Source organism: Gallus gallus, chromosome 2 (assembly GCF_016699485.2).
Source record: "Gallus gallus isolate bGalGal1 chromosome 2, bGalGal1.mat.broiler.GRCg7b, whole genome shotgun sequence".
Classification (NCBI taxonomy): Eukaryota; Metazoa; Chordata; class Aves; order Galliformes; family Phasianidae; genus Gallus; species Gallus gallus.
In genome coordinates this window covers 144,479,927-144,506,612 of record NC_052533.1, presented here as the reverse complement: position 1 = coordinate 144,506,612, position 26,686 = coordinate 144,479,927, and the positions used below count along the sequence as shown (strand labels likewise).

The window sequence follows — 26,686 nt, the reverse complement described above, 5'->3', positions numbered from 1 at the left end:
GCCTGTAGCTGTCCTTTAAGTGTTTACTCCTGATACTTCATATTATCTGTTTCACTATTTTTTTTTATGCCATATCTTTTAACTAGATACTTGGTCTATTATTGACAATTATTAAGTATTATTTTTATGTGTTTTCTAGCCTTTGGAACTTTGGAATTTTTTGATGTTTCAGATACTGTAGTGCAATCTGGAAGGCTCTTTGAGCTTTTAATTGTTTGTCTGAAGCTGTAGAAATTGAAAGCACATGGGATTGGAAAGTATTTCGGTATGGTAAACTATGAAAAGCCCTAGTATTTCATCAAATAGAAAATAGGAGAATTGTCTTTCTATTCTAATAGATGCAATGTTTACTTGAGTAGAGGGTTAAGTAGAGTTTAAAAGTATTTTTATTTCCCTTCTAAGCAAGTTTGGTTTCAATCAATACAGCTTTTTTATTTCCCTAATAAAAGATTTTGTTCTTCCAAGATGGTGTTGCAGTTGTTCTGTAATTCCTAATTGCCACTCCGCTGAACTCAGCAGGGCTGGGAGCAGGGCTAGTAAATGTACTTATTCAAGCTTTTCACACAAAGGAATTTTAGAAGGTAACATTCCCTAACAAGTAGTTGAAGATCTTTCCTTCCACTGCTATGCATTAAGATTTAGAAAGAAAAATAAGCGTATCCAATGCTATTTATTTAATAGTGATGGATGAGCCATAGCACTTTCTATTGAGGACATAAAATTGCTTTTATTAGCACTTTCTCAAAATTTTAGTGTTAATTTCCTCAAATATGTATCACTCACATGTTTTGCTTAAATTTGCATTCTAATTTGTACTCAGATCCAGTAAGAAAAGGTATTGTACTTTGTTCAGAGGATTCCAGAATCTGTCATAGTCTCTTTTTTCCTGAAGCTTATTCCTGTTATTTTGCATTTGACTGTGATGCTGACACAGTTATCAACAGATAATGAATGGATGTGATTTATTTCTTGTTCCAAAACACTTTTCATATTCTCTTCTAACTTCTTATCAAATGTTGTATATCACAGAGGTAACTTGTCTTTGTAATACTCCTCTTACAGCATCATTATTTTTCAGTAATAGCACATTATCTTGAATGGTTTGGGCAATTTTTAAAACAAATGGCTGTCTTGTATGTATGCACTTTTTATTAATGGGAATATTGGTTTCTTTGGTTGATAAAACTATTCTTCATTGTGCTGAGCTTCTAAACGTGGAGGACTTGATTTTCATGTTCTCTGTGATAGTTCATTATTTTGAAATTTAGTGTAATTCTGCAACTGTGGTGAGTGAGTGACTTGATTTCTATCGTGTAATTGTTGCAAAATTGTTTTAACATTTAAGGGAACACCTTCTTTTTGAGGTGAAGATGCTTGATTTTAAGTTGAGGACGGCAGGTTTCTTTCTTAGTTCCCCAGTGCTTGTCATGATATTTGATGAACTATATAAAAACATGAGAATTTAATCATATGCTGTGACATCCATAGCCTCTTTGTAGCATTCTCAAAGAATTTCAGTGAAATAAGTTTTATAGATCAGTAACAGGGAAAGAGGAGAAGTTGTTGGTTCATCTCTGAACAGGTTGCAGTTTTCTGGGATTCTTGCACTTGGCTCCTCAGCTGAGTTTTGAAGGCTCAGAGGGTTTTGGCTGGGCTCTCATAACCATCATATCTAGGTGTGTCCACAATCTATCTTGAAGTACAGAAATATATTCTTTAAAGTTTAGTGCTGGCAAGGTTTCTGAGCATTTTAATTTGTGGCTGTCCACATCAGTGTGGTGGGATGTCTGTGGCAATTAGCAAAAAATGAAGGTATTTCTATTGATTTTTTTTTTTTCCCATCAGCAGTGGAAGACAAATGGTTTCCCTGCTTTGTATCACAGGAATTTTGGTCCAACAGCAAGATGGTTTAATAAATCAGTCCTTTCCTGTCTGTCTGTAATTGTATTATGATCTTTAAACAAGACCTCTCCAATTCCTGTGACATTTCCTTCCTTCCAGGTGCAATTTTGTGTACTTAAACTGTTCTAAAACCTATTTTATTCACTTTGAAGAAGTTCTTTATTTGCATTATGTTGTCCAGTGAAATTTTGTCTGGCTTCGGCTTGGGTTTGTTAAATATTTGGTTGCTTTCTGGAGTTTCAGTGTATCTGTAGTTCAGTTTGCTCTCATCTTGGAAACTAACAGCTGGATTTCACATCACTTGCAAGTTTTGCGTTTGATGCTTTCTCTAGAAGCTGTTTTTCCTTTGGTATTTGTTTTTAACACAACTTTCCATAAAAGTTATTTTTACTTCACAGATCTGTGAAGCTCTTGAACCTTCCCACCAGTCTCCGACCTCACAAAATTAAAAGTCTACTTGGCCAGAATGTGTCAACCAAAAGCCCCTTCATATATTCTCCAATTATTGCTCATAGTCGCGGGGAAGAGCGAACTAAGAAAATAGGTAAGAATATTTTCCCGTATTTCACATTGTTTTGTTAAATTGGAAATTCTGTCTTGATCGGGGATAGCAAACCTGAATTTCTCTTTGAAGTAATCAGTTTTTTAGCCTGACATCCCAAAGAGCAAAAGTTTGTTCTTCCCAGTGACTTTTGAACCTGTGGGACAGTTCAGCCAGGTCAGAAGTGGGAAGAAAGTCATATAGCTGATGAAATTCATTTTCAGAGGAGCAGGTGCTCCTCAGTACCCAAACTTTGTATTACCTGGAAGATTGGATGAACGTGATTGCAAAGCATGGCTTAGCTGGACTACTAATTTGCTTTCAAAAGATGGCTAATAAAGGTTAAGAAATTAAAAAGATGTAGATCTGATGGTATCTCTTATAATATTTCTTTGGAAAATATTTCTTTATAACTTATAATATTTCTTTGTGTCTCCTAATTTGGTGATGTTTGTTATATTTTTTTCATTTAAATAAAATCTTATTGCCAGTCTTAACATGCAATTGTTTTATGCAGTATTGTTGTTCCTTGAGGGACACTAAGGGGAACCTCCATTTTTTGGTAGTAGTGCAAGTTGGTACCACAAGAGTTTTAAATTAAACACAGTTTCTCCTTTTAGTTAGTTAGCTAGTTTGTTTAGTGTAAGGAGATGTCTGAGCTACGTGTGAAGCTTTTTAAGGCTTTTGTCTTTTGAAGTACATAGCCAGCACATTTACTTTTAAAACCTCTAATGTTTGGTTAAAAAAATTTTACACAGAAAGGAATGTACAAAACAAAACCATAGTTCCATTATAAGAAGCTGAGGAATTTAATAATCTTTGAAGATAACGTGGTTGCTTTTTAACATACATTTGATCTTCTTTAATTAGAAATAACAACAATAATAAATGGTTTGTGTTTCTGTTCTGGAAGCCAAGGGGGAAACAAAGCCCTTTGGAAAAGTCTTATGTTTTCAGCTTTTAAGCTTTCAACTTGATAAGCTTTTCTAACTGAAAACAATAAATTGGATTATTTTATTCTGTTTAAATTGATTTTAATATGCACTAGTCATGAGAAATAAACCTCATGGTTTATGACATAAAGGGATTTTTGTTATGAAGTCCTGATAGTCTAAGTAGTACTGCTGGTAGCATAATACAGCTCCATCAGCAAGTCTTGCAAGTCATCTCTCATATCTATATGCAGATGGTGTAAGTATAGCTCTTAACCTCACACCGTGTAACTGATTTTACTTTTCATTTCAAAAACGTTTCCTCCAGTGCAGCAATTCTGTAGCACTGTCCTGTTCTCTTTTATGTAGATCTTATGGAAAGCAAACTATAGGTAGCTAAGTGAGGGCTCTTGGTGCTGCTGGTTATGGTTTCCAAGTGAATGAGTTGACACAACGTGTATTGTTTGTTTTCCTGAAAATACGTGTCAATAGTTTTGTTGGGGAGGTAGCTTAGGGAGTATTTGACAGTGAGAAAGTGGTCAAACCTGCAAAAATATAAGAAACGAGCCTAGGATATTGTTCTCTTTGGGAGAAAAGACATTAAAGCATCAGAGTAGCTAATGATTTTGTTTGCTTTGAGTAAAATGTAGCAAGATGAAATAATTAGTTTCCAATGTGTGTGTGTGTTTCCCCCCCCCCCCCAGTGATTTACATTTTCGGAATCACTTTATGTGGTTGCATTGTATGTGTTTTTCAAAAAAGGAATTCTGATCCTCTGGTAGTTCTTCTAATCTCGAAATTACTGTAATTTGCAAGGGCTAAAATGCCTGCTTCAGTTCATTGTTAACCATAATGGGAGCTCAGTGCTTAAATAGCTTTGAAACTGTGTGACGGCTCTTGAGAGAAGCTACCAGTTCTTTCGGGGACTGCAGAGTGCAGAAGATTTTGGACACTAATGAATTAATTAAAAACAAACAAAACAGCACAAACAACAACTACAAAACATCCCACACAAATGTGCGTTTGAACATTTAGTTTTAACCTACTGTTTTACTTCCCTGGTTTCACAGTAATATAACCTGTTAATATCTTAGAATGTATGCTGTTAATTTCTAGTAGCGTTAATTGGACTTAAACATTTGCATTAAGCATATCTCCCTTGAGCTCTCTAACACTGCTTGCGGAATGTAATCAGATAGTGATTGTGAATGTGCTATTAGAGAGCAGATGGTTTTAATTGTGAGTTACAGTCTTAATAATCCTGTTTTTTTACAGAACATTTTCTAATATCCTAGAAAAAAAGAGCGTTAATAATGTGTTAAAATCATTGAGTAAACTAGTTAAAAGTTAATCTGTGTGTGTTATTGATTAGATTATGGTCATGATTTATTTAATCTATTTAATGACTATTTTAAAACCACCTTTTGTTTATTTGGACTGTAGTTCCTCACCTTGTATGGCAGACGTCACATTCAGTGTAAAATCTGAATGTAGACTGCATGTGGTTATGGTGAGAAATCTGGGAGGCAGAGAGGAGCACCACGTGGGCTGAAAAGATTATGGAGTTGTGGTACCAAATAGCCTTTGCGCATGGAGTAGCCCACCAGAAATGGTTTATGTGCCACAGACCTCCCCTTCTTAAATTCCTTACCTCCTTAAATGTAACAAAAAGCTGCAAAATTTTACACTTACTGTGGTGAATAGTTCTTAAAGCTTGAACTCTATAACTTGTGGTAGGGTAGGTCAAGAAATAAGATGTCCTTGCAGTTTCTATTTACTGGTTATGGGTCTTTCCTAAATATATCCAGAAATTAAACTTAATATCTTCTGTTATTGCTTAAGTCTCCCTTTTGTAATCATCAATCAATCAATAAATAATCAGCATCAATTTTTCTCCGTGTCATCCTCCCCTCACACAGTATTTCCCAAACTTCTTACTGTGCTCTGTGGGAAATCAGTAGGAGGAAATGGAGGTGGCATCTTGCTGGTGAGCAGATGCTTTCTTCTTAATTTAGAATGATCTTTTATTTACTCCATATTGTCAACTGTGTATAGATTTGTTTCAATGATTTTTCATATCCTTTTTCCTTTGGTGCTTGTTCCCTATCTGGTTGCTTTTTGACTGAGCCTTGATACGAGGTGATGCGTACTTTGGGCCTACCTCCCAGTATGGAAGTACCAAAGCTTTCAAATAGTTACTGTTAAGGAAGTGTTTAAGTACTCTTTTGAACTGGTGCCGGAGTTAATTTTGCCAAAGTAATGTTGGCACAATGTAATATTGGGCCCTGGAGCACTACTAGCATTAATATAATAAGCCTATTAATGAACGTATCCGGTCCTTTAACGCACTGCTTTGCCTGTGATTTGCAGCTTGTGTCCGTTGGTACACTTGAATAGAACTTGCTGTGCAGATCATAGAGAGGTGTTAATTTCAAACATAAAGATAATGTAACACTGACAGCTCAGCTGATGCACATTTTTATAACACTACGATTAGACAATTCCTGCATTAATTCTATATTCATTTCGTGTAGACTTCCAGTGGGTCCAGGGAGATGTGTGTGAAGTTCAGTTGATGGTGTACAACCCTATGCCTTTTGAGCTCCGAGTAGAAAACATGGTACGTATCTTCAAAAAGATTTTCTAACTTCTTCACTAGGTTAGACTATTAATACCATTTTCTATAAATCAAATAGTTTAAAATCTGTTTAAGTCAGTATAGCATCAGTTTAACAGTGTAAGTTCTCTCATGTTTTTGCAGTGGTGATGAGATACTGAATTGAAATGTCTACTCTTCGGAGAGTTAAAATGCTTTACTGCTACTGACCTGTGAATCAATTCTGTATCTTTCTGCATTGATTCAAACTCATGCTAAATAATTTATTTATGCTGGTTTTCAAGTAATAATCATATCCTAAAGCCTAATAATTACTGTATTCTTCCTCCTGTTACTTAAAAAATTGTTGTTATCCTAGCTTTACCAATTCCCATGTTGACCACATTTTTTCAGAAAATGAGGAATGAAAATAACTTGTTCTGAGAAGCTTTGATTTATAATAGATGCTTCAGCATATGGATATGCTATTTCCAAGCATATATGTTATTTGAAACCACTGGATGCTAAATTGATGAGATGGAAGTGGGGAGAAAAAGGCTAAAACACCAGAGAAGTGTCTCAGGTTAGAAGGTTCAAGCCCAAGCTCTCTACTGAAACACAGTGGATTTTTTTTCCTCTTTATGCCAATTAACAGGATTTTTTAAAGTTATCTCTTAAAAGGTTAAACACCCTTTTACTGCCAAGCCACCTTAATCTCCGGTCACTCCTAATCCAGTGTTGTCCTTAGTTAAATACTTTGACCTTTTCCCCAATATTTAGTATTGCTTTAAAAAAGGAGCCCCGACTCTTAGAACCCACGAAGTAAGTAAGACTACGTAAGTAAATTAGGGTGTATTTATATGCTCAGGATTTTTTTTTTAATTGATAGGTGTACTGCAGTGGGTAGTCAAACAATTACACCTAAATTAGAGGTAATATGCTACATATGATAGAGTACTTTTTCCACAGGAAATGAACACACCCAAGGGTTGTAGTTAGAGTAGAGTGAAATTCATTCTTGGAAGCTAACATACTTGGTTCCTTCAGCAGCATTTTGTCTTATGCTTACAGAGGTATTCTGAAATGTTAGGAATGAATAGAAAAAGTAATGGTAAATGTGTGAATCAGAAAGGACTCCATGTAAAAATTATTTTAAGAACATTTTGATTTATCATCTAATCTGTCTTGTGTAAGTAATGATGAAATTATATATTCAAAATCTTTTTGGATAAATTCTTAATGAGGAAATTTCTTGTAAGTGGCTGCATACACTTAAGAGTTTGGAATACAGTTATTTATACGAGTGTGCACTTCATCCATTCACTGTGAAAATTAATTGTAATACTATGAATACTACAAGCTAGATGGTTATCTTCTGAATTAATGCTGCATTTCAGTTTCATTGGGAAGCACCGGAGGAAGTAGAAATGCAGACTAGATACAAATAATTGAAGTGATTAACACAGTTCTTTAGTCAGTGTTCTAAAAATAGAGCGCTTTGAGAAAATCTGCTGTGCACTAATGTTGTCTAATTGGTAGAAATGAGTTGATTTTGCTTCATTTGTGTGGAATCAGGAATGTAGGCAGCAAATGAGGACAGCAATTACTCCTCTCAACTCAGTGTTTGAGAGACAATGTCTTCAGCACCAAATGTTGAGCTCTGTGCATAGCAGCAATACATATGGGCTGGTGTCAGTGCAGCAGCATAGGACGGGTGAGGAGAACTGCATCTGTTCAGCCTGAAGAAGAGAGGACTAGTGGGCAATTCCTGTTGCTGTCCTTTCCACTTGGAAAGCTGCAGTGAAGACAGAGCAGAACTCTTCCCAGAGATGCGCAGCGTAAGTTTCCCGTATTGTAGCAATGGGAGACTTTCCTAATAGAGACATTCTATTTTGCCAGAGTTGCAGTGGCCATGCAGTAGGAACAGGTTTCTGAGAGGGAATGTGGGATCGCCATCTTCAGAAATCTTCAAAACTTGAGTGGATAGGACAGTGAAAAAAACTTACACTGACATGAAAGTCATTCCTGTTTGGAGCGGTGGGTTGGGCAAGAGGAACTCTGACATTTCCATCCAGCCTGACTTGTTTTTATTCTTTGATGTTGTTTGTGGGTTTACTGTGTGTGGGAATAGTTATTACTTTATCACAAGAATGAAATCTTTGTGGTTTTATTTTAATAATTCAGAACGTTTAATATTTTAAAAGGTTTTGTTTTATTATTAACGTGTACTCATGTCTGCAGTCCCCGTGCCTTCTTGTCTGATTTCTTGTAATTTTCATGTTCTTTCACATTAGAATCACTTGTACAGGGAGCATATCCTTTTCATTTAGTGTCAGTTTTAGCTTGTCTGACCCACAACTTTTTCCTTCTTTCTGTCTCAGCACCTTACCTGTGCAGTATGACTGCTCATTCAACCTTGTTTCCAGTGACTGGCAGCCCTTTGAATTCTCCATTGCATGATGTCCCTTGTTGTTCCCTTTGTCATGGTTCATTCTTCCTAAATGTGCAACTATCTTGAAATCTATATTCTTACTCCATTTTTTTTCCCTTATCTTCCATTTTCATCAGCTTTGTTTCATTTGTTGTTGTTTGAACTTACTTATTATATGTTAAACTCTGGAAGCACTGGTCCAAACTTTTGCAAGTGCACTTGTCCTTATGTATCATCCTGCTTGTTATGGCTGAAAGTTTGGAAAGTAGTCAACATGGTACTGACATAGAGCACTGAGACGGAGCACAAGTTATTTAGCAGAATGGTTCCCACTAAAAGGCTTCTCTGTTGTTTCTTTCTTTTTATTATTTGAAATAGTAGTCATAGCATCACCGAACGATTAGGGTTGGAAGTGATCTTTAAGATTGTATGGTTCCAGCCCCCTGCTATACGCCAGGAGCACCTTCCTCTAGACCAGGTTGCTCACAGCCCCATCCAGCCTGGCCTTGAATGCTTTCAGGGAGAGAGGATCCGCAACCTCTCTGGGCAACCTGTTCCAGTGGCCACCACCCTCACAGTAAAGATTTTCTTCCTAATATCTTGACTACGTCTACCCTCTTACAATTTAAAGCCGTTTCCCCTTGTCATGTTGCTACATGCCCTTATAAAAAGTCCCTCCTATAGGCCCTCTTCAGGTGCTGGAAGGCTGCTCTAAGGTCCCTCCGGAGCTTTCTCTTCTCTAAGCTGAAAAACCCCAGCTCTCTGTCTGTTCTTGCAGGAGAGGTGCTCTAGCCTTCTGATCATCTTCACGGCCCTTCTCTGGATCCACTCCAACAGCTCCATGTCCTTCTTGTGTTGGGGGCCCCAAAACTGGATGCAGTACTCCAGGTGGAGTCTCATGAGTGCAGAGCAGAGGGTCAGAATCACCTCCCTTGACCTGCTGGTCATGCTTCTCTTGATGTCACCCAGGACTACTGCTATGTATGTTTAGTTTATATAAGAGTGTAGAGGCATGACTGATCAGTATTACTGAGGTGAAGAAGCCCTGTGAAGTCAAAATGTTGATTTTTTTTTTTTTAATTTCCTCAAAATCTTTTGTCCCATAGTCCCATATATTCCTGAGTTGGAAATCTCTTTAGATACCTGTTCTTCATGTGTGTCTCATTTCTTTGTAACTTACCTCTTTTCTGTATCCTAATTTTCTTTCGTCCATGTAGTGGGAAGACTCATCCAATAACAGTGATATAATGCTTATAATATGGCAAATAAGAGCATTTAATCATGGAATACAGTGACAATTAGGTCCCACAACTGTGTATTTTTGTCAGTGAGGTAAAGTAGGGGTGGTCATAGACAGTGCTTTCATAAACTTTACCAGGTAGCTTAAATAGACATAGAGGTAAAAATGATTCTAACGTGCTTTATCTGCAGTGCATTAGATGGAATATTTTTCTGCTGTTCTGGTGGTGGGATCCGAGTCAAGAGTAGATTTGATTGTCAACTGTAAATAAGTATACATACAGCTTTACATTTTTCCTGGGATATTGATATTAGTTTAGCCTTGTTGGGATATGTAAATGAATGCTAGCCTCTCTCTGACTTACAGCTATGGAACTTTTTTTCTATCTGGGAAAAAAATGACCTTTGGATTTCAAACCATCAGAAAACAAAACAAAAAAAATCTGCGAGATCTCTGGCAGATTTATGTCATGCCTTGGAAATAATGTTGGAGCTTTAAATCCTGGCTAAGTTTGGTGACATCTGCTATTAAAATAGAGTGCTTATGAAGATACAGCTTAAAGTCTGTTAAGTCTGCAAGATTTTAAATACTTTTTTCTCTGTTTCTCAGGCTTCGTTGTAAAGGCAAATATGCTGTCTTCAAAGGCTGAGAAATTTTGAGGGAATGTTATTTATTGAACTAAATTATTTACTTTCTACATCCACTGGAGAATGATGATAGATACAGAGAAGTATAAATGGTATTTAATAAATGAGTATTGTGGAACTGAAAAATACTGCTGCAACACAACGTTTCTGGAGTTTGTAGTTTTAAAAGCTCATAACTCAAAAAGAAAATCTTGTATGATTCTCATTCTGTTTGGAGCACGTGTTTGTTTCAGGAGAATTTAAGTGTAGTGTTTTGATTAATGATGGTATAAGAATAGAAGTTGGTTATTTTTTGTAAACTCCAAAACTGCGTTATTAGCCATGAGCACTTTCTGTGTTTAAAAATAACACCTAAAATATTGAAAAATCTTTATGTATAAGCAGTCCCATAGTTCAGCTTACTCTCATTCAAATTCATGGAGTTCACATCTTTGTTCTGTTTCTGCCCTCTAGGAGAGTATTTACTTACTGACAGGGTGTGTGTCGCTGAAGCTATATTGGGCAAGAAAATACTCAAAAAATGTGGCAGGAAGAAGGGTGAAAATGGTCATATTTGATGTATTCTAGGTCTGCTTAAAATAATCGTGCTAGAAATAGTGGGAGAAACGCTCTTTTAAATAAATATTTGACTACTTTGTGTAAAGTATACTCAATGAGAAAACCGGCTTGCGCAGTGGTACTTGGGGAAAAAAGTGTGAGTAAAAAAAACTAAAGCTTAAAAAGGCAGTTAAACGCCCATGTTATTTTAACTGCATCCCCAAAAGCTACCGTTAACAGACAAGTTGTTTTGTTTCTCTGAAACTGAATGGAGATTTGAAGTTATTGAAAGGTGGGCTGTGGCAGTAGCTTGCGTATATCCACTCTCAGATAATTTAGGTTGTTATAGGAATATAAGGAAATAAAAATCTTCTTTCTCCTGATTCATATATTCCCTGGTGGGAAACTTGCATACAGACGATAGTATTTTTCTACTTGGTCAGAAAGTAGTGGTTATTACATGTTATTACTAAAATACAGTATTATATTCTTGGGAAAAGAAATCTGATACTTGCTTCTTTCCTCCTTTTCTTTTCCCCTCCTTCCCCCTTTTTGCCCTTTTTTTTCCACTTTTTCCATTTTCCGTCCTTTTTCCCCCTTCTCTTCATCTGCAACAGATATGTGTTTAGTTAAAGGGAATAACTAGTTCAGCTTTGATTTCATTTATCTAAGCAGTTCTAGGCACCAGAGGGCAATGTTTGGCAAATATTGCTGAATTCTGCTTTCCGGGTGATAGCAGTATTGGAAATGTCTTTCAGACATTCTACATTACATCACTGTCTTTTCAAACTTAGTGTGGTTCAAGTTTGAAGAATAAGTACATTGATTTCAGTTTATGCCTGTAAAACCAAGGCTTTGTTGAGGTTTACATTGTTTTGTTTGCTTGCTTATTTTTCATTTTGATGACCTTTTATGCTTTCTTGATACCTTTACATAAATATTGTAAGTTTTACTGGATGGTAAAACCGTCATAATGAGAGAAATACATGCTGCATTCTACTTCATGCGGTAATGCACTTGGGGCTCTTTAATTTTTTAGACCAGGAATAATCTGTGCTTAGAGAAGATATTTGACGTTTCCATTGCATTCTCTTAAAACATTTTTTGGAGGTTTTTTTGTTTTTTGTTTTTTTTTTTGGTTGCTGTTGTTGCTAAAGAATAGACTGAGGATGCATTTGTAATACACTGTAAACAAAATACATTCTGGTGAGGACTAATTTTGCTTTATCAACTATCTTGAGGTCAGCTTGCTGTGTTTGTGATCACTATGACCCCAGGGTGTCACTTTGATGCAGTTTCAGGGGGTAGACAACAATATACCTCTTTTTTCTTTTGCTTCTCTATTGTTGAAACATTTTATTACTAGTAGTTGCTTGAGTGCAGTAATTCGTCCTTCTTGTCCATAAGCACGTTCATGTTTTGGTCGAGCCGTTTTCATTTCCTTAGGTATGTATTATATGAATAGTGATTAAGGTATTTTCTAATTGAGAATTACAAACAGAAGATTGCTAGTCTGCCTTTCACAGCAGATGTGAACTTTAGAGGTGCACCATTTGGAATCCTATTGAATGAATGAGTCAATATTGAATGAAGTAATCATAGATGTTTTTGAAGCTAAGCAATACCAGTGTGGCTAGCATTGCTGCTGCTTAAACTCTTTGTTCAGCCCTCAAGTCTCTGCGTGGTTTTCTCTGTCTCAAGCCGTAAGCTTTTTTTTCATCTGTCATTACAAAAATAGTATCTGTTTCTTTTATAGACTCTTGAATTCCTATGAAGCATTTCAATGCAGTTAAGTTTTAATCTAATTGTCCTTACTGCATTAATTGCTACAGAGACTAATATTGGATATCGTCATTCCCTCTCTCACTCGTTTTCTGTATATGAGCAGCTAGTAACTTAGACTCCTGTTTTTTACAATGCATTTGTTATTTTTAACAGCATGTACTGTGTTCAAGCATCTTACATTTGTTAACTGAGCTTTAAAAAAGTGATTAATTTATGAAGGAAATAATGCTGTGTTCTGTAGACCATGAAATAAATGAATTTTTGGTTGTGTTTCTTATTTTGTGCCATGTTTTTACATCAGGGTGCTAAGAGATTTCTCTGTCATATACTAGGAGAATAAATACCCATGGTATCGTGGGTACCATCAGAAGATAGGTGGCCAGCAGGAACGGGCTGATTGTCCCTCTCTACTCTGCCCTCATGAGGCCCCATCTGGAGTACTACATCCATGTCTGGGGCACCCAATGCAGTAAAGACAAGGAGCTGTTGGAGAGGGTCCAGAGAAGGGGCACGAAGATGATCAGAGGGCTGGAGGACCTCCTCTACGAAGACAGGCTGAGGGAGCTGGGCTTGTTCAGCCTGGAGAAGAGAAGGCTGTGGGGTGACCTCATTGCAGTCTTTCAGTATTTAAAAGGGGATTACAAACAGGAGGGGAATCAACTTTTTACTCAGGTAGATAGCGACAGGACAAGGAGGAATGGTTTTAAGCTCAAGGAGGGAAGGTTGTGATTAGATGTCAAGGGGAAGTTCTTCACAAAGAGAGTGGTGAGGTGCTGGAACAGGCTGCCCAGAGAGGCTGTGGATGCCCCATCCCTGGAGGTGTTCAAGGCCAGGTTGGATGGGGCCCTGGGCAGCCTGCTCTAGTACCAGATCTGGAGGTTGGTGTCTCTGCCTGTGGCAGAGTGGCTAAAAAATTGGAGGTCCTTTAGGTCCCTTCCATCCCAAGCCATTCTGTGATTCTATGAAATCATGAAGTCTAACTGCAAACATCTTGTTTTGAGAGGTGGTCAACTTAGTGAGGTGAATGCCTTACTCAACTCCTAATTTAGACTTTTAGCTTAGTTAGAAAAGCTAGGCATACTTTATTATCTGTAAATACTCCGTTTGTTTCTTCCCCATAAATAAATCTTTTCTGGCTTAGAACTTTAATTAAAGCTAAGTAAGAACTGCTGTTGATGTTTGATTTTCATTGTCCAAAATGTAAGCAAATATATGTTATGTCACAAGTCCAATTAAATGTGGTTATAAAAAAACGCCTGTCAGATTATATCACTTGTGGGTTTTTTGCTGTGTTTTGGGTATAAATTATTTGTATTTCGTATATCATTCCCAGCTCAGACACATTCTGAAACACACACTTCTCTATTGAATACAAATCTTGCAGTAATTCTAGAAGGCTGCTTAAGTCACTGGGACTTTAAACCGAAGCAACTGCTATGTGCAAATTTGAATAAACTGTAAAAGTTTGCATGATATATTACAAGGGATTAAAATTTAAGTGTATGTCATAAATGGATTTATCTGTGTTGTACAACTTTTTTCAGGGTCTCTTGACAACAGGAGTAGAATTTGAATCTCTTCCTGCAGCCCTTTCTCTACCTGCAGAATCTGGTTTGTATCCAGTAACTCTTGTTGGTGTTCCTCAAACCACTGGACAGATCACTATCAATGGTAAGGGATTTCTTTCATCATTCTGTCCTGTATTTTGTAATGTCTGTGAGTGAAGGTATAGCACAATTCAAATTGATGTACTTTACATATTTGCCACTCTGAGTTCTCCTCAATATGTAAAACAAAACAAAACAAAAAAAATCAAGCAAAACCCCAAATATAACTATTTGGTATGCTAGACTTCATTAAAACCACAGTATGATGCTGAAAAATCATTTGGTTATAATGGTAACAACATATATTTACAATATCTCCAGTATGAAAGGAAAAGGATAATGAACTCAAACTCCCTCTTATTAATGTTTTAATTTGGAAAGCTTCTGAGAAAAATGGCTTGAACTTTTTCATGAGAAGGCAGAAGATAATCTCTCAACTCCATTTTCTTAATTAACCGTTCTCATGTAACATCACAGAAATTTTTGCTGATTGCTGTGTAGAAACAATTTAGCTGATGTGCGTAGTCTGATCAACTCAAGATGTCATTGCATTCATAAGGCTAAATGGAATTGTCTTCCTAGTAAGTGAAGAGAAATAAGAACTTTTTTTAGAAACCTGGCAGGACAGACTCCTAGTAAATGCAGTATAGGTGAGCATGGTAAATGCAGCATGTAGTAGTACTGAGCCATATTAACAACATGCAATTTGAGGTACATGCTCTCAGAATATAAAACAACAGGAAAAGAACTGTTTTAATAAAATTCGATATCAAAAGAAGATGGATTTGAACTTGAAAAAGCTTTGTTCTCATTGTGTTCTTCCTAAATGCTTTTCTGCCTGCTCATAAAATGATTTTTCTTTCTTTTTTGGCATTTTTTTTTTTTCCTTCAGAAACAATTTCAGTAAATACAGAATAGCATCAAAGCATTCAGGAACATTTGTTCTGTAGTTGTTCGCTTTTAGTTTCACATACTAAAAATGTATTGCAAGCAGTGGAGTTGATTTCTGTATTTGGTTGCTACTTGTATGTCAATGGATTATATTTTCCTTCAGATACAGGTTGTTATATATTGCTTGGCAAGGAATTGGTGTTGAGATATTTGACTGCTAAAATGAGCTTTTAGAGTATAAGCTGTGATATCTCATGGCAAGTGTATGCATATATTCATATTCAATTTTTTTAAAAGAATCATTTGCCTTGGGGTTGCATTATCTTCAGGATACTTTAGAGACTCTTCTGTCAGTTTTTTATGGAAGAAGTAGAGGAGTCTCAACATTAACCAAAAGGTAACAAGTTATGTGCACTGGTGGATAATGTGATAAGGTATTCTGAAATGTTGGTCTGTATAATATGATCTATGATTTATTTAAAAATACTATCTAGGGCATTCAGAAACTTTTTTTTTTTTTTTATATTATTTTATGTCCTGAAGAGATTGTCCTATAGAGGAGGTAGTGTTTTAGGTAGCAGAAACACTGGCAAATTCTGGCAGGTAAAATTAGTGTATTAGATCTTTTAGAAAGCAAAAGGAATGTGCAACATGTTTGTGTTATTTATTTTACAAAAAATCAGGTTACCATACCTCAGTTTTTGGAGTATTCAGTGATTGCCTTCTGGACAATCTACCAGGAGTCAAGACCAATGGCTGTACTGTTGAAGTCATTCCAGCTTTGCCAAGGCTACAGATCAGTACCTCCCTTCCAAGGTGAGAAGCTGAATAAAATGAGGATTTTATTTGGTAATACTGAAATGTTGGTATTCATAAATGCTCATAAAATCCGTAGTAAAGTGGTAACTCATGAAATATTGTAGGTTGGAAGGGGATCCTCTTGACATCATCTGGTATAGGATGCTGCTCAAAGCAGGATGAGCTCTGACAAACAGTGTGTCTGTAATGTTAGATGGGGTTGCTCAGGACGTTATCTCATTGTCTGAACACACTTGGAAAAGCCTGTCTCTAGTCTCCACTTTTTCAGAGTGAAACAAACAGCTCTTTGAGTCTGTCCTTGTATGTGATGTGCTCTGTCATCCTAATTGTTCTGATATTCCTGTTCTGGATTTTCTTCAGCATGTCTATATTTCTGTTTGATGGGGAAGCTCCAAACTAGACACTATATTGCAGAAGCAGTATGTTTTAGAGTTATAGGAATAACTTAAAAACAGTCATCTCTTTATACACTCACCAAACACATCAATCACATCACAATTGTATGTAGGCTAAAAGTGGTTGCTTTCTTTTTTTTCCTCATTTTTTTCTTTTTTCTTAAGCTTTATTTTTGGGTAAAGAATGTGACTAACTCCACAATTTTAGAGAGAACTGGTGGTACATTGATTTGGTTCAGCTTTTGGTGAGAGCTCTCACCTATTAAGTAGCATGTTGATCACTGTACAAGAGTCTTGCCATCCATCACTCCATTCCTCATTCTGTATGTGACTGTTGGCCTACCTGTGAATACTTTACCTGGTATCACCAAGAACCTGTCAGAAGCAATTTTGCTTCTTCACAAGCAGAAGAGCTGTAACTAAAATTAATATTGGATAGCCAAAGTTATTAATGTATTAAAGAATGTGGATTGAAATACAGAGGGAATATGTATTGTCCCTAGCAGTGTTCAGGAACTATGAGTTACGGTTTAGTAGCTTGTGGTAGTCATGGTGATGGGAGGATGGTTGGACCTAGATGATCTTGTAGGTCCTTTCCAACCTTGTGATTCTATGATTATACAAAATATTCTTAAAGGAGCATAGAGTCTGCTCTTCTTGGATATGTGCTCTGCTGATAATGTGGAACATTAATGAGATTTTCTTCGTATGTTTGTGTATATTTCCTTTTTCATTGGTGTTAAATTTGCTCTTAGTTTCTTCAAATGCTTTGGTTTCTGTGTTCAGTCTCAGCTCATGTGACATACTGGATATTCAGCTGTGCTCCTGTCTACCTTGCAGTATGCCAAAGAGGTCTCTCTCTGCCACCACTTTGTCCTTCTCTCAGACTCTGTGACAGTAAATTGCATTATGTAGCTCTTGTCAGTTCTGCTTTATCCTCTGGAGAAAGACATTGTGTACATTGTTAATGTACAGTCAGCTGTATAAGATCTAAGTAGTTTTTCTTCTTGCATATTGCCAGTATGTTTTATGTTTGCATTTGCTTTGAGACCCAGCCTACCAACCTCTGAGCTGTATTATTGAAAGGAAGTCTTTTTCTGACTGGGCAAGTTAGCTTCTCTTGAAGGTAACTTTTCTGAGTTTATCTCCAGTTCATTTATTTTTGAAGTGTTTGAGGTAACCTTGATACTGTACTTTGTGAATGACTTCAAGGTTTGTTTGAAGGGTCAGTTAAAGACATATAGCTCTCTTTCATCTATTCCACTGTTGGTTGAACTAAGAGAGATTTTGAGTTGATAGTCATATTGGCAACAGTAATTCTAGGGCTTTCTCTGTGTACTTAACAGTTGTTTTGGAACAGTTGTGTCATGAAAGAACAGTTTATTAAGCTCAGCTTAGCAGGAGCTTTAATGAATCTTCCTGTGGATTGAGAATGACTTAATAGCTATTTCTTTTTATTATAGGTATTTATACACATGTCTATGAATAAATTTATATGATATAAAAATACTACACTACTAAACATTATTGGTGGCAAAGCTTTCAAAAAGGAGAACCGATGGGGAGGAAGACAAATTCATAAATAAAATTATGGAAGTTTTATCATGTGGATGAACTTAAAGGAATGTCAGTCAGTTCCACAAGAACTAGAAACTTTTGAAGCTGCAGGCTGATGTACCTGGCATCATCACTGCTTCCTAATGTACTGAAACGCTTCCATGGTGTTCTTATGCTCAACATTTTGTTTATAGACAAAAAGCCAAGAACTTACTGTTTGTATCTTATCTAATGAAGGAACCATTGTTAGTACATATTATTAAGGGAGGAAGAAAAAGAAATAGAATACTGTGTACAGAATAGTGCATTTAAATTTGTTACATATGCACTTCCTACCTGTTTTCCTGGTGTTATTCTCACCCTCCCACTGCTCCTCTGGGTCGTAAAGATGGCATTTTCAGCCTGTAGCCGATGTTACAGTGAGTTGTCTGCATCTGGGAACCTTCACCATGAGGATTGCATGCTGATATCATTTTTACTCCTTATTTTTTTCCACTTGGAGGTACATGAGGCTATTTTTATGGTTGCTAATACACTTTTTCACTCTGCCTTCACTTGAGCTCCCTGGAACATTCAAGTTCATATAGTTGTATGGGATGCTTTTTTCATGTATTAGGCTCTTGTTCTTTGTTTTCCTTGTTGCTTCTGGATTTATTTTCTCCAGATCTTCATATCTTTAACTGACTAGTTAGCAAATTGTTTATAGCTGTGGGATCTGCATTGCTAAGCATTTGCATCATCTCATCTGGTGCTAGTACTCCAGTTTGCTATATCATGTCTCTCTCATTTTACCTACCACTTCTTACTGCTATCTATATAAGACCATAACTGTGCCATGCAGAGGTAACAGAATTAAAGTAAATCAGGCATGGCCAGAAGGAAAACTGTGGCTAAGCTATGCAAAGTCAAACTACTGTTGCACATTGTTCAGGATGGGTTCACTTCGTGTGTTAAAAAACTGTTTGGATATGGTGCTCAGGGACATGATTTAGCAGAGGGTTGTTGGAATTAGGGTAGTATGGTTAGGTTGTGCTTGGACTCGATGATCTTTAAGGTGTTTTCCAACCTGAGTAATTCTATGATTTCAGTCCTGGTGCCTTCTAAGCTCACAGTAAACCTGATGTCCTCTTACTAGCAATGGCAAACCACGCTTTGTGTTTGAAGGCTTGTAAAACTTGGTTTTAAGAACATGTATTAAACCTGTGTTAGAGGTTATGTTAAGGGTGTGAAAGATGAATTAGCTTGGATTCGGGTATGTAGATTCATGCAGTAATCAAAAGTTGCCATTATTTTGATTTGTTAGTATGCAGTCCTCAATACTTTCCTCTATACATGAAGAGGAAGAAAGTAATTGAGAAATTGTCTCCTTTTTTTCCTCTGTTGCCACTCCAAATACCCAAATGTCACAGTGCTGTAATGACAGTATATATGTAACAGTAAAATTCAAATGATCAGAAAATGTGTTGTAAGAATTTGTTATTAAAGTTGCTTTCTGAAATGCTAAAATCTACTCTGATGTTTTTGTTGAGGCTGCTTATCTTGTGCTAGGGAAAGACAGGGTATGAAGGAAGGATGGCAGAAATAGCTGCCAAAAGAAGCTACTGAACCTAGGCTTACCAACAAATGTATTGGTCATTAATCTCTATAACTTCTGCCCTTGTATGTATGATCCCTTCTGACCGCTTTGCATTAGCATGACGAATACAGTCAAAAACAACCTCTGCCCATCTGTCTTTTTCTGTAACCCTCATTCATGTTCTGAAGAGTTCATTTATATTCACTATTTCACCTTTCAAAGAGTGAATTTCTTCCAGGATCCACTCCCATGAGGTTTATGGCTTCTGCTGTCCATTGCGCTGTCAGCTCCCTTGTTACTTCTTCCTAGCAAAGTTCAAGGTTACTGCTCAATTCTCCTTTCTCATGTGTTGTCTCACAGTGCTGTGAATATCTCCTCTTTCAGTAATGGACTGGTTTGCTGTATTTGTTATGAAGTGAAATTCTTGATACTCTATTTAAATAAATTCCTAGATTTCTGAAACTTTGTTTCCATTCATTTTCTCTAACATGCAATTTTTACCTCTTTTTTGATATATTGTACTGTTAAGTATATCTTACTTCATACTTATGATACTGTTCATGATTCCTTAAGCAACCTGTTCCTGGATGATCAGCTGCTTAAGGCAGTCAGTTCTGCTGGTCTGGTCATTAAAGATATATCTACCTTTGTATAGCACATTGACAATACATTGGTGAAGTTTGGGAATGTTTAACAATGTAAACTAATTTATCCTCCTTTGTAAGTGTAAAGGTTTCATCTCATCTGAGATGAAATTCTATTGGTTGAATTTATTCTAATTTTTGCAGTTTTGATGGGCTGATCAGAAAGCGGTGCGGACTTCAGGATCCTGCAGATGGCTCTCGCTGGTATCTGCTATGGCATTCAACTTGCTCCCCCTGATTTCCCTTTCTCTTTTTTTAGTACTCAGACCTGGTGTTCAAATACTTGGCAGATCAGATGTCACTTTTTTCAAGTCTGCTCATTCTGATAACCTGCAATTGCTTTTTTTGTTGTCTTCCCTCTCTTAACTTTTTAAGTGTTTTTTTAACAGACTTTCAGTCAAGAAGACATTTTAATGTTGTTTGTGCACGACACTAACATTTGTCTTCAGTTAAAAAAAAAAAAAAAAGAATGTGGCTAAAATTTGAAGGGAAAATGATGTCATGGCTCTGAAATCTTGAAGATACATAGTTTTTGAATCTTTCAAGAATGGCTAAGAGAAGGTAATAAGTTGGACAAGCTTTTAATGTGCTTATTGTAATACTCCTGCATGTTTGTCACATTTTGTAGGTCTGCTCATACACTTCAGCCGTCTTCAGGAGATGAAATCTCCACTAGTGTATCTGTCCAGCTTTACAATGGAGAGACTCAACAGCTGATCATTAAGTTGGAAAACATTGGGACAGAACCATTGGAGACATTGGAGGTCACAGCGAAAACAGTCAACACAAAGGGTGTGTATGCTGTTTTAAAATTAGGAATAATAATCTTTTTCATAAATAAGAGTAGGACTAGTTATGCTTATAGGATATTTCTTTTAGGTCAGCTTAAGGCAAATATAATCCCTGCTAAAAATCTTCTATTATTTTTGTACAAACATGAAAATAAAAGAGAATATAAGAATATGCAGAAAGAAAATGAAGGGAAATGTGGAACCGTCTGTATGTCAAGGGGTCATTTTGGTGTTGCTTGGAAAGCAAAAGAACAAACAAACAAACAACAAAAAAAACAACCCACCTACCTAAAACTTCCTGAAGGGGGAAAAAAATGGTGAAAAGATTGTTGAGTCTAAATTACTTACTCCTTATATTTACATACAGTGATTAGTTAATTAAATGAATTACCATTAGCACTACCGTTCTCCTACTTGAAGGAAAGGAAATAAATAAGCCTACTTCTAGCTTACTCAGTAAGCAATAGGAAAATGTGGGATGAAACACTTAAAAAATAAAAAATAAAAAAAAAGCACAGCTCAGATAAAACAAGCTATTTTGAATTGAAAGATTGAATTGAAGATACAGAAGAAATATGCAGTACATTTCCTGCTTTCACTTCTCCTAAAGTACTCCATACATTCTTACATTTAACAAATAGTCTGAGATGCAAATATCATCTCCTTGTGATGGTCTGTCAGTTCTACTGCCCTGTGAGGCATCATTAAGAAAATGATATTAACAGAAGAACTGCAGATGACAAGCAATAGGATCTATACATACAATACAAAGATCTCATTTGATTGTACATTTTATTCTGTCAGTGCTAGATGATTAAAATGCGATGTGATACCTGGTGTTTTTTGCTCTTTTCAGCATTCAGGCTTGTCTTTTTTTCAAGAGCATATCCTCTTCTCTGCAGCTTGAGAGACAAGGAGTTGCCAATCATCTAAGAATAGATTTTCTGTCAGGGAGTTGTTACCAAGAATAATTTCAAAAGCTGAAGTAAAATGGTTTACTGTTTTTTGTTTCAGTAATTTCAAGGTGCTTCTACTGTGCAAAGTTCTTGCTATATGTTTGTAAAGGAAAGACTAAATACAGTGTGAGTATTAAATGGTGAAATGAATGTAGTGAAGTGTATTAAATAGAAGAGTGCATGGGCCTCCTAATCAAACCTGTTAATCAGACTCTTTGTATATAACATTATGTAGCTAAAAGGGTTCAAAATTTTGAAAAATAAACTCTTGATAACATTAAAACCTTCATAATATCACTGTTAAAACAGGTGAGGAATAAGGAGAAAAATTGATGCATTCAAATGTGAGTCTGGTAAAACTTAAATTTCACTTCATCTTTCACTTTCTTTCCGTGTAGTAACTTCCCTCTGTGTATCTGACTACCTCTTGCATATTCTTAAGCATGGTGATAATTGTCTTTACAAGAAAAATGAATATTTTGGATAAGTAACTTTTATAAGAATGCTGACTGAAGTCAACATTTTGGAAAACAAAATGAGTTTTGAGAGGAACAAAGTGATACCTGTTCTGAGAGCATGCTTGTGCAGAAAATACAGTTGTGTAACTCATGCATTGAAAAATACGTATTGTGAGCATAACAGAATCAGAGACTCGTAGAAGCCTGCTTGGGCAGAAGCATCTGGAAATCATCTTATCCAAACTTTTTTTTAGTGCTTTATATTAGGTTATCCAGGGTACTGTCGAGCAGCCTTCAGTTGCTTTTTTTGTCACAAAAGTAGCTGGAACTGTTAAAGCAGGAAAATACATACTTAGTTAACTATGACTTATACCTCCAGCACACAGTCATGTAATAAAGTGCTGAAAAACACTGTCCATGGTAAAAGAAGTAATGATTCACTTTAGCCATGTAATTATTATTTTATTGTGTTTGCAGTAGGTCCTGCAAAGGATAGACCTTTGCCTTTTTTGATGGACTGTCTTTCAGTTTAGTGTTAGTTATTACTGTGAATAGATTCAAATGCATAACGATAGATTCACTCCACAGTGCAAGGTGCAGGGTCCCTAGTGATCAGCAGGGAACTGAAGGTTTGTCATGTCAGCAGCATAGTCTTGTCAATGATGCTGCATGAATGGAAATAAGTGAATACTACATGAAACTGTCTTTAATAGAAATACAAACTCCTACTTTATTATACATTAAGACATTATGTAGATAGTTAAGAGCACTTAGGAACTATCTATAGTATGTATTAATAAGCGGTCTCTTGAATGTTCTTTACTATTTCTTACATGACGCTTGGCAGTAATGCAAGCTACTCAGGGTCTCCTTGAGAGCTAGTTGGCATCTTTGTCTGCCATGATGGCTGTTTGCCTGTCAACTTGGGAGCTTGTAAGAAGTGGTTGCCTAGCTTCAGCCAAAGACACTGAGCCTCCAGTCTTTCTTGATTTCACCTGATTTTCTTTTATTCTTTCACTTAAGACATTTCTCATAAATCTTGCACAGCTGCTGCATGTGTGCCTGTCTAGCCGTTTCATAGATCTATAAGAATCATTTAGGTTGGCAAAGACCCTTAAGATCATCAACTCAAACGATCAATATGAGACTACAAAGTCCCATCAGTAAACCATGTCCATAAGTGCAAAGGCCACAAATCTCTTGAATACCTCCCAAGTTGAGGGGTACCTCTGCGTCTCTGAGCAGCCTGTCCCAATGACTAGCCACCCCTTCCATGAAAAAATTCTTCCTCATATCCAATCTTAACCTCCCCTGGCACAACTTGGGGCTGTTTCCTTGTGTCCTATCACTTGTCACCTGGGAAATAAGACTGATGCCCAGCTGGTTACAACCTCCTTTCAGGTCGTTCTTGAGAATGGTGAGGTTTCCCCTCAGCCTTCTCTTCTCTGGACTGCAACACCCCAGTTCCCACAGCTGCTCCTTCTTTTTTTCCTGTCCCTTCACCAGTTTTGTTGCTGTTCTCTGTGTGCTTGAGCAGCTCAGTGTACCTTGTGCATTGAGCAACCCAAAACTGAGCACAGTATTTGGAGTGCTGTCTCACTGGTGCGATCTACAAAGGGACAGTCACAGCCCTGTGTTCTGAAACGGATCCTGAAGCAAATCAGAAAAAGGGAGTTGTCGTATTGCCACAATAAATGTGTCTATCATGTCTCTTAATGTCTCGTTATACCAGTCTTGTCTACCAGGCTGTGGTATCTGTAAGTCAGACATAGCGTGTATGGCGTGAAGGCCAGCTGTGTCACTTCATGTTGTTCCTTACCATATTAGATGGTCTTATACTTTTTTAGAACGATGATGTGTGAAGGGATGACTTTCCTTCCTCCGTCTTCAATCAGCTCTTGCCAGAGGATTGTTACGTCAATTTTAAGGGGTTTACTCTAAAGGCTTTTGTAACTTAACTGTTCAGTCCATTCAAGAGAAAAGGTGACCCTAATCTGTTCTTGAAGCCTGAAACATTGAGAGAAACATGCCAGGCATTCTTAACAGACTTGTAGGCTGTAGCAGTGAGCACCAGCTGCACATGCTGAATGAGCACAGATGATGGAAGCAACCAATCCTCACTGATCTTTTCTAAAGTGATTGCTGTCTGGAACTTAAAACATATGGAAGTAAATTCACCTATGTTCTTTTCATGGCCTTTGAAAGCATCTGCTTGCGGTCTCAGCTGTATATCCACGCCCGATCAGAAATGAGAAGAATCTACTTTGAGGACCAGGTAGCTATTTTTAAGAATTGCAGATATTTATTTACCTTTTTTCCAACCAAGCCTACAACGTTTTTTTTGATCTGGAGTTGATGATGGTCCTCAGAGAGCTGTGGATGCAGGGAGGCTTTTTGCCAGTTAGTCTGAAGGTATTGTCATAGAAGGACAATGAGCGTTGGTTGTCCAGCCTCAGTCTGTCTACTGTGGTTTTGCTGTAGGATTTCTCAGCTCAGGTCTTTTCCTTTCTGCCCACGCTGGCTGACACAGTTATTCATAACATTTTAAGATACTCTTTTTTTTCCTACTCCCAGGATGAATGTTAAATGGTTCGTGATTTTAGAGCACGTTTTTGTCATCTTTAAGGATATTTGTTAATTGCTTGGAAACAGCTCTTCAAGATGCATTTACATTGTAAAGAATATAGCAAGGTCTGCAAGTCTATTTCTGTCTGCTAGGTCTGACTCCAGAATACTCTGTAATTATCTCCTCAGTTTGAAAGATGCTGGTTTCCCTCAATATGAAAGAAAATATAATAGTAATATTGGTTAGCTGCCTATCAGCGCACAACTGTTAGTGTTTTTAACCTTGTAATTCTAACGTGCACAGTCTACGGTTCCACACTTTCAAAAAACCCAGTGGTTACTCTACAATGGTAAATTCACAACTTCTGTTTTTACTAGAATTACATGTGCTTGATGTTAATGTGTGTGAATGTCTGTGCATTTAGAACTGATAGTTACTTTGGGGTCCTGTGTATTCTGCTGGGGAGATACAGCTCAGCTGTGGTGGCATCAAGAAATAGAGATGCAGATTACTGTGAAAGTCTATAGAGTTCTGTTGCCTTGAAACATATCACATTTTTATTTTCAGCTGTTTATCCTCCTTGTGTTCAGTGTGCTTTTGTTTCTTGAATGCAGAGATATGAAGCATTCTGGTGTCATCTATTCGTGCTCTTGCATTTCTATTTCCTCTCAGAAGCTCAGCTTGAGAAGCAGCAGTTGTCTTGGCTGTGATCTTCCCAGAATTTAACTATCAGCCGTAGTGTGCTGCTTTTCTTCTTTGTACTTTGTTTCTTTTTGTCCTTACCTTTAAACCTTTTCCTTCTGTTCCAAGTGTTTTAATTAAATTGCCTGCAATGTTGTTAGAGACTCAGTGGTCCTCCAGGCTGAACTGCATCTTTTTATCCTGCTGTGTTTTTCATAATATATCTATTTGTCAGGAATTTACAACTCAGAACACTATTCCACATACATACACTTTCTCTGATGCTTTAAGTTACATTTGCAATCTTAAGACTATCTGCTTAATGTTACAGTAAGTATAATGTTCTGTGCCCCTAACCCCCACCCTCCCAATTCTGCCCCAGAAAGTAAGACAGAGGTGTGAGATGCTGTATTAGGGCTGATGGTTCAAGAATTCGTAGAACCTCAGGAGACTGTAAGAGCTCTCAAGTCTGGCCACAGTTGTGTTTGTAGCATACTTACCGAGTATCTTTAGTTGATGCATATCCCCATGTAGTCCTCTTTAGGTAGCTCATTAATTAAATTTGCTTAATCCCATTTTGAAGCTACCTGCCTCTGTTTGTTGGCATTTTATGGTTTTTATGAGCTGGTTACAGGCAAATAATTTTGATAGACATGGTAGTAATCCCAGTATGCGGTGTTCTATATGGCAGTATGACCTTGTGATGGTGAGAATGTAAAAACATTTAGATTAGACTCCTCACAATGGATACTTGCAATTCTGTTTCTTTATGCAAAGTGCCAATGTGGAATTGTTTTTATGGATCTTAAAAACTAAAGATGTTAGAGTTGAACCTGAAATTAGGTTATGGGTAAGATACTGTATGATATTTGTTATGATTTTAGTGATGTAGTCTCTAGTAAAAGGATAAAATAAGTTTCTCATTTACATTCCTGACTAGAAGCTGCTTGAAACCTCAGCTGTTGAATGCAAATTTTAGTCTCTGGAAACAAGTGAATGGAAAATAAGAATATTTTCCACACAACTGAAGGGTTTGAATCCCAGTGTTGTGATATAATTCATTGTGATATTGACCGCTAAACAAGGTAAAGAAAATAATAACGAGCTATAAACCAATAATAGTTAATATTTAAC

The 26,686-nt window shown here is 36.8% G+C and overlaps 1 protein-coding gene across 8 annotated transcripts in view; it reads left to right on the top strand.

The window, feature by feature from the left end:
- The window catches only part of TRAPPC9 (trafficking protein particle complex 9), a 474,624-nt gene that overhangs the window by 43,255 nt on the left and 404,683 nt on the right, over positions 1 to 26,686 (top strand). For all 8 annotated transcript variants that reach the window (XM_015283239.4, XM_004940062.5, XM_040690620.2 and 5 more), the window contains 5 exons: positions 2,301 to 2,446; positions 5,910 to 5,995; positions 14,156 to 14,282; positions 15,793 to 15,925; positions 20,729 to 20,892. In XM_015283239.4, coding sequence (XP_015138725.1) covers positions 2,301 to 2,446; positions 5,910 to 5,995; positions 14,156 to 14,282; positions 15,793 to 15,925; positions 20,729 to 20,892 — 656 coding nt within the window. The remainder of the gene's footprint in view (positions 1 to 2,300; positions 2,447 to 5,909; positions 5,996 to 14,155; positions 14,283 to 15,792; positions 15,926 to 20,728; positions 20,893 to 26,686) is intronic.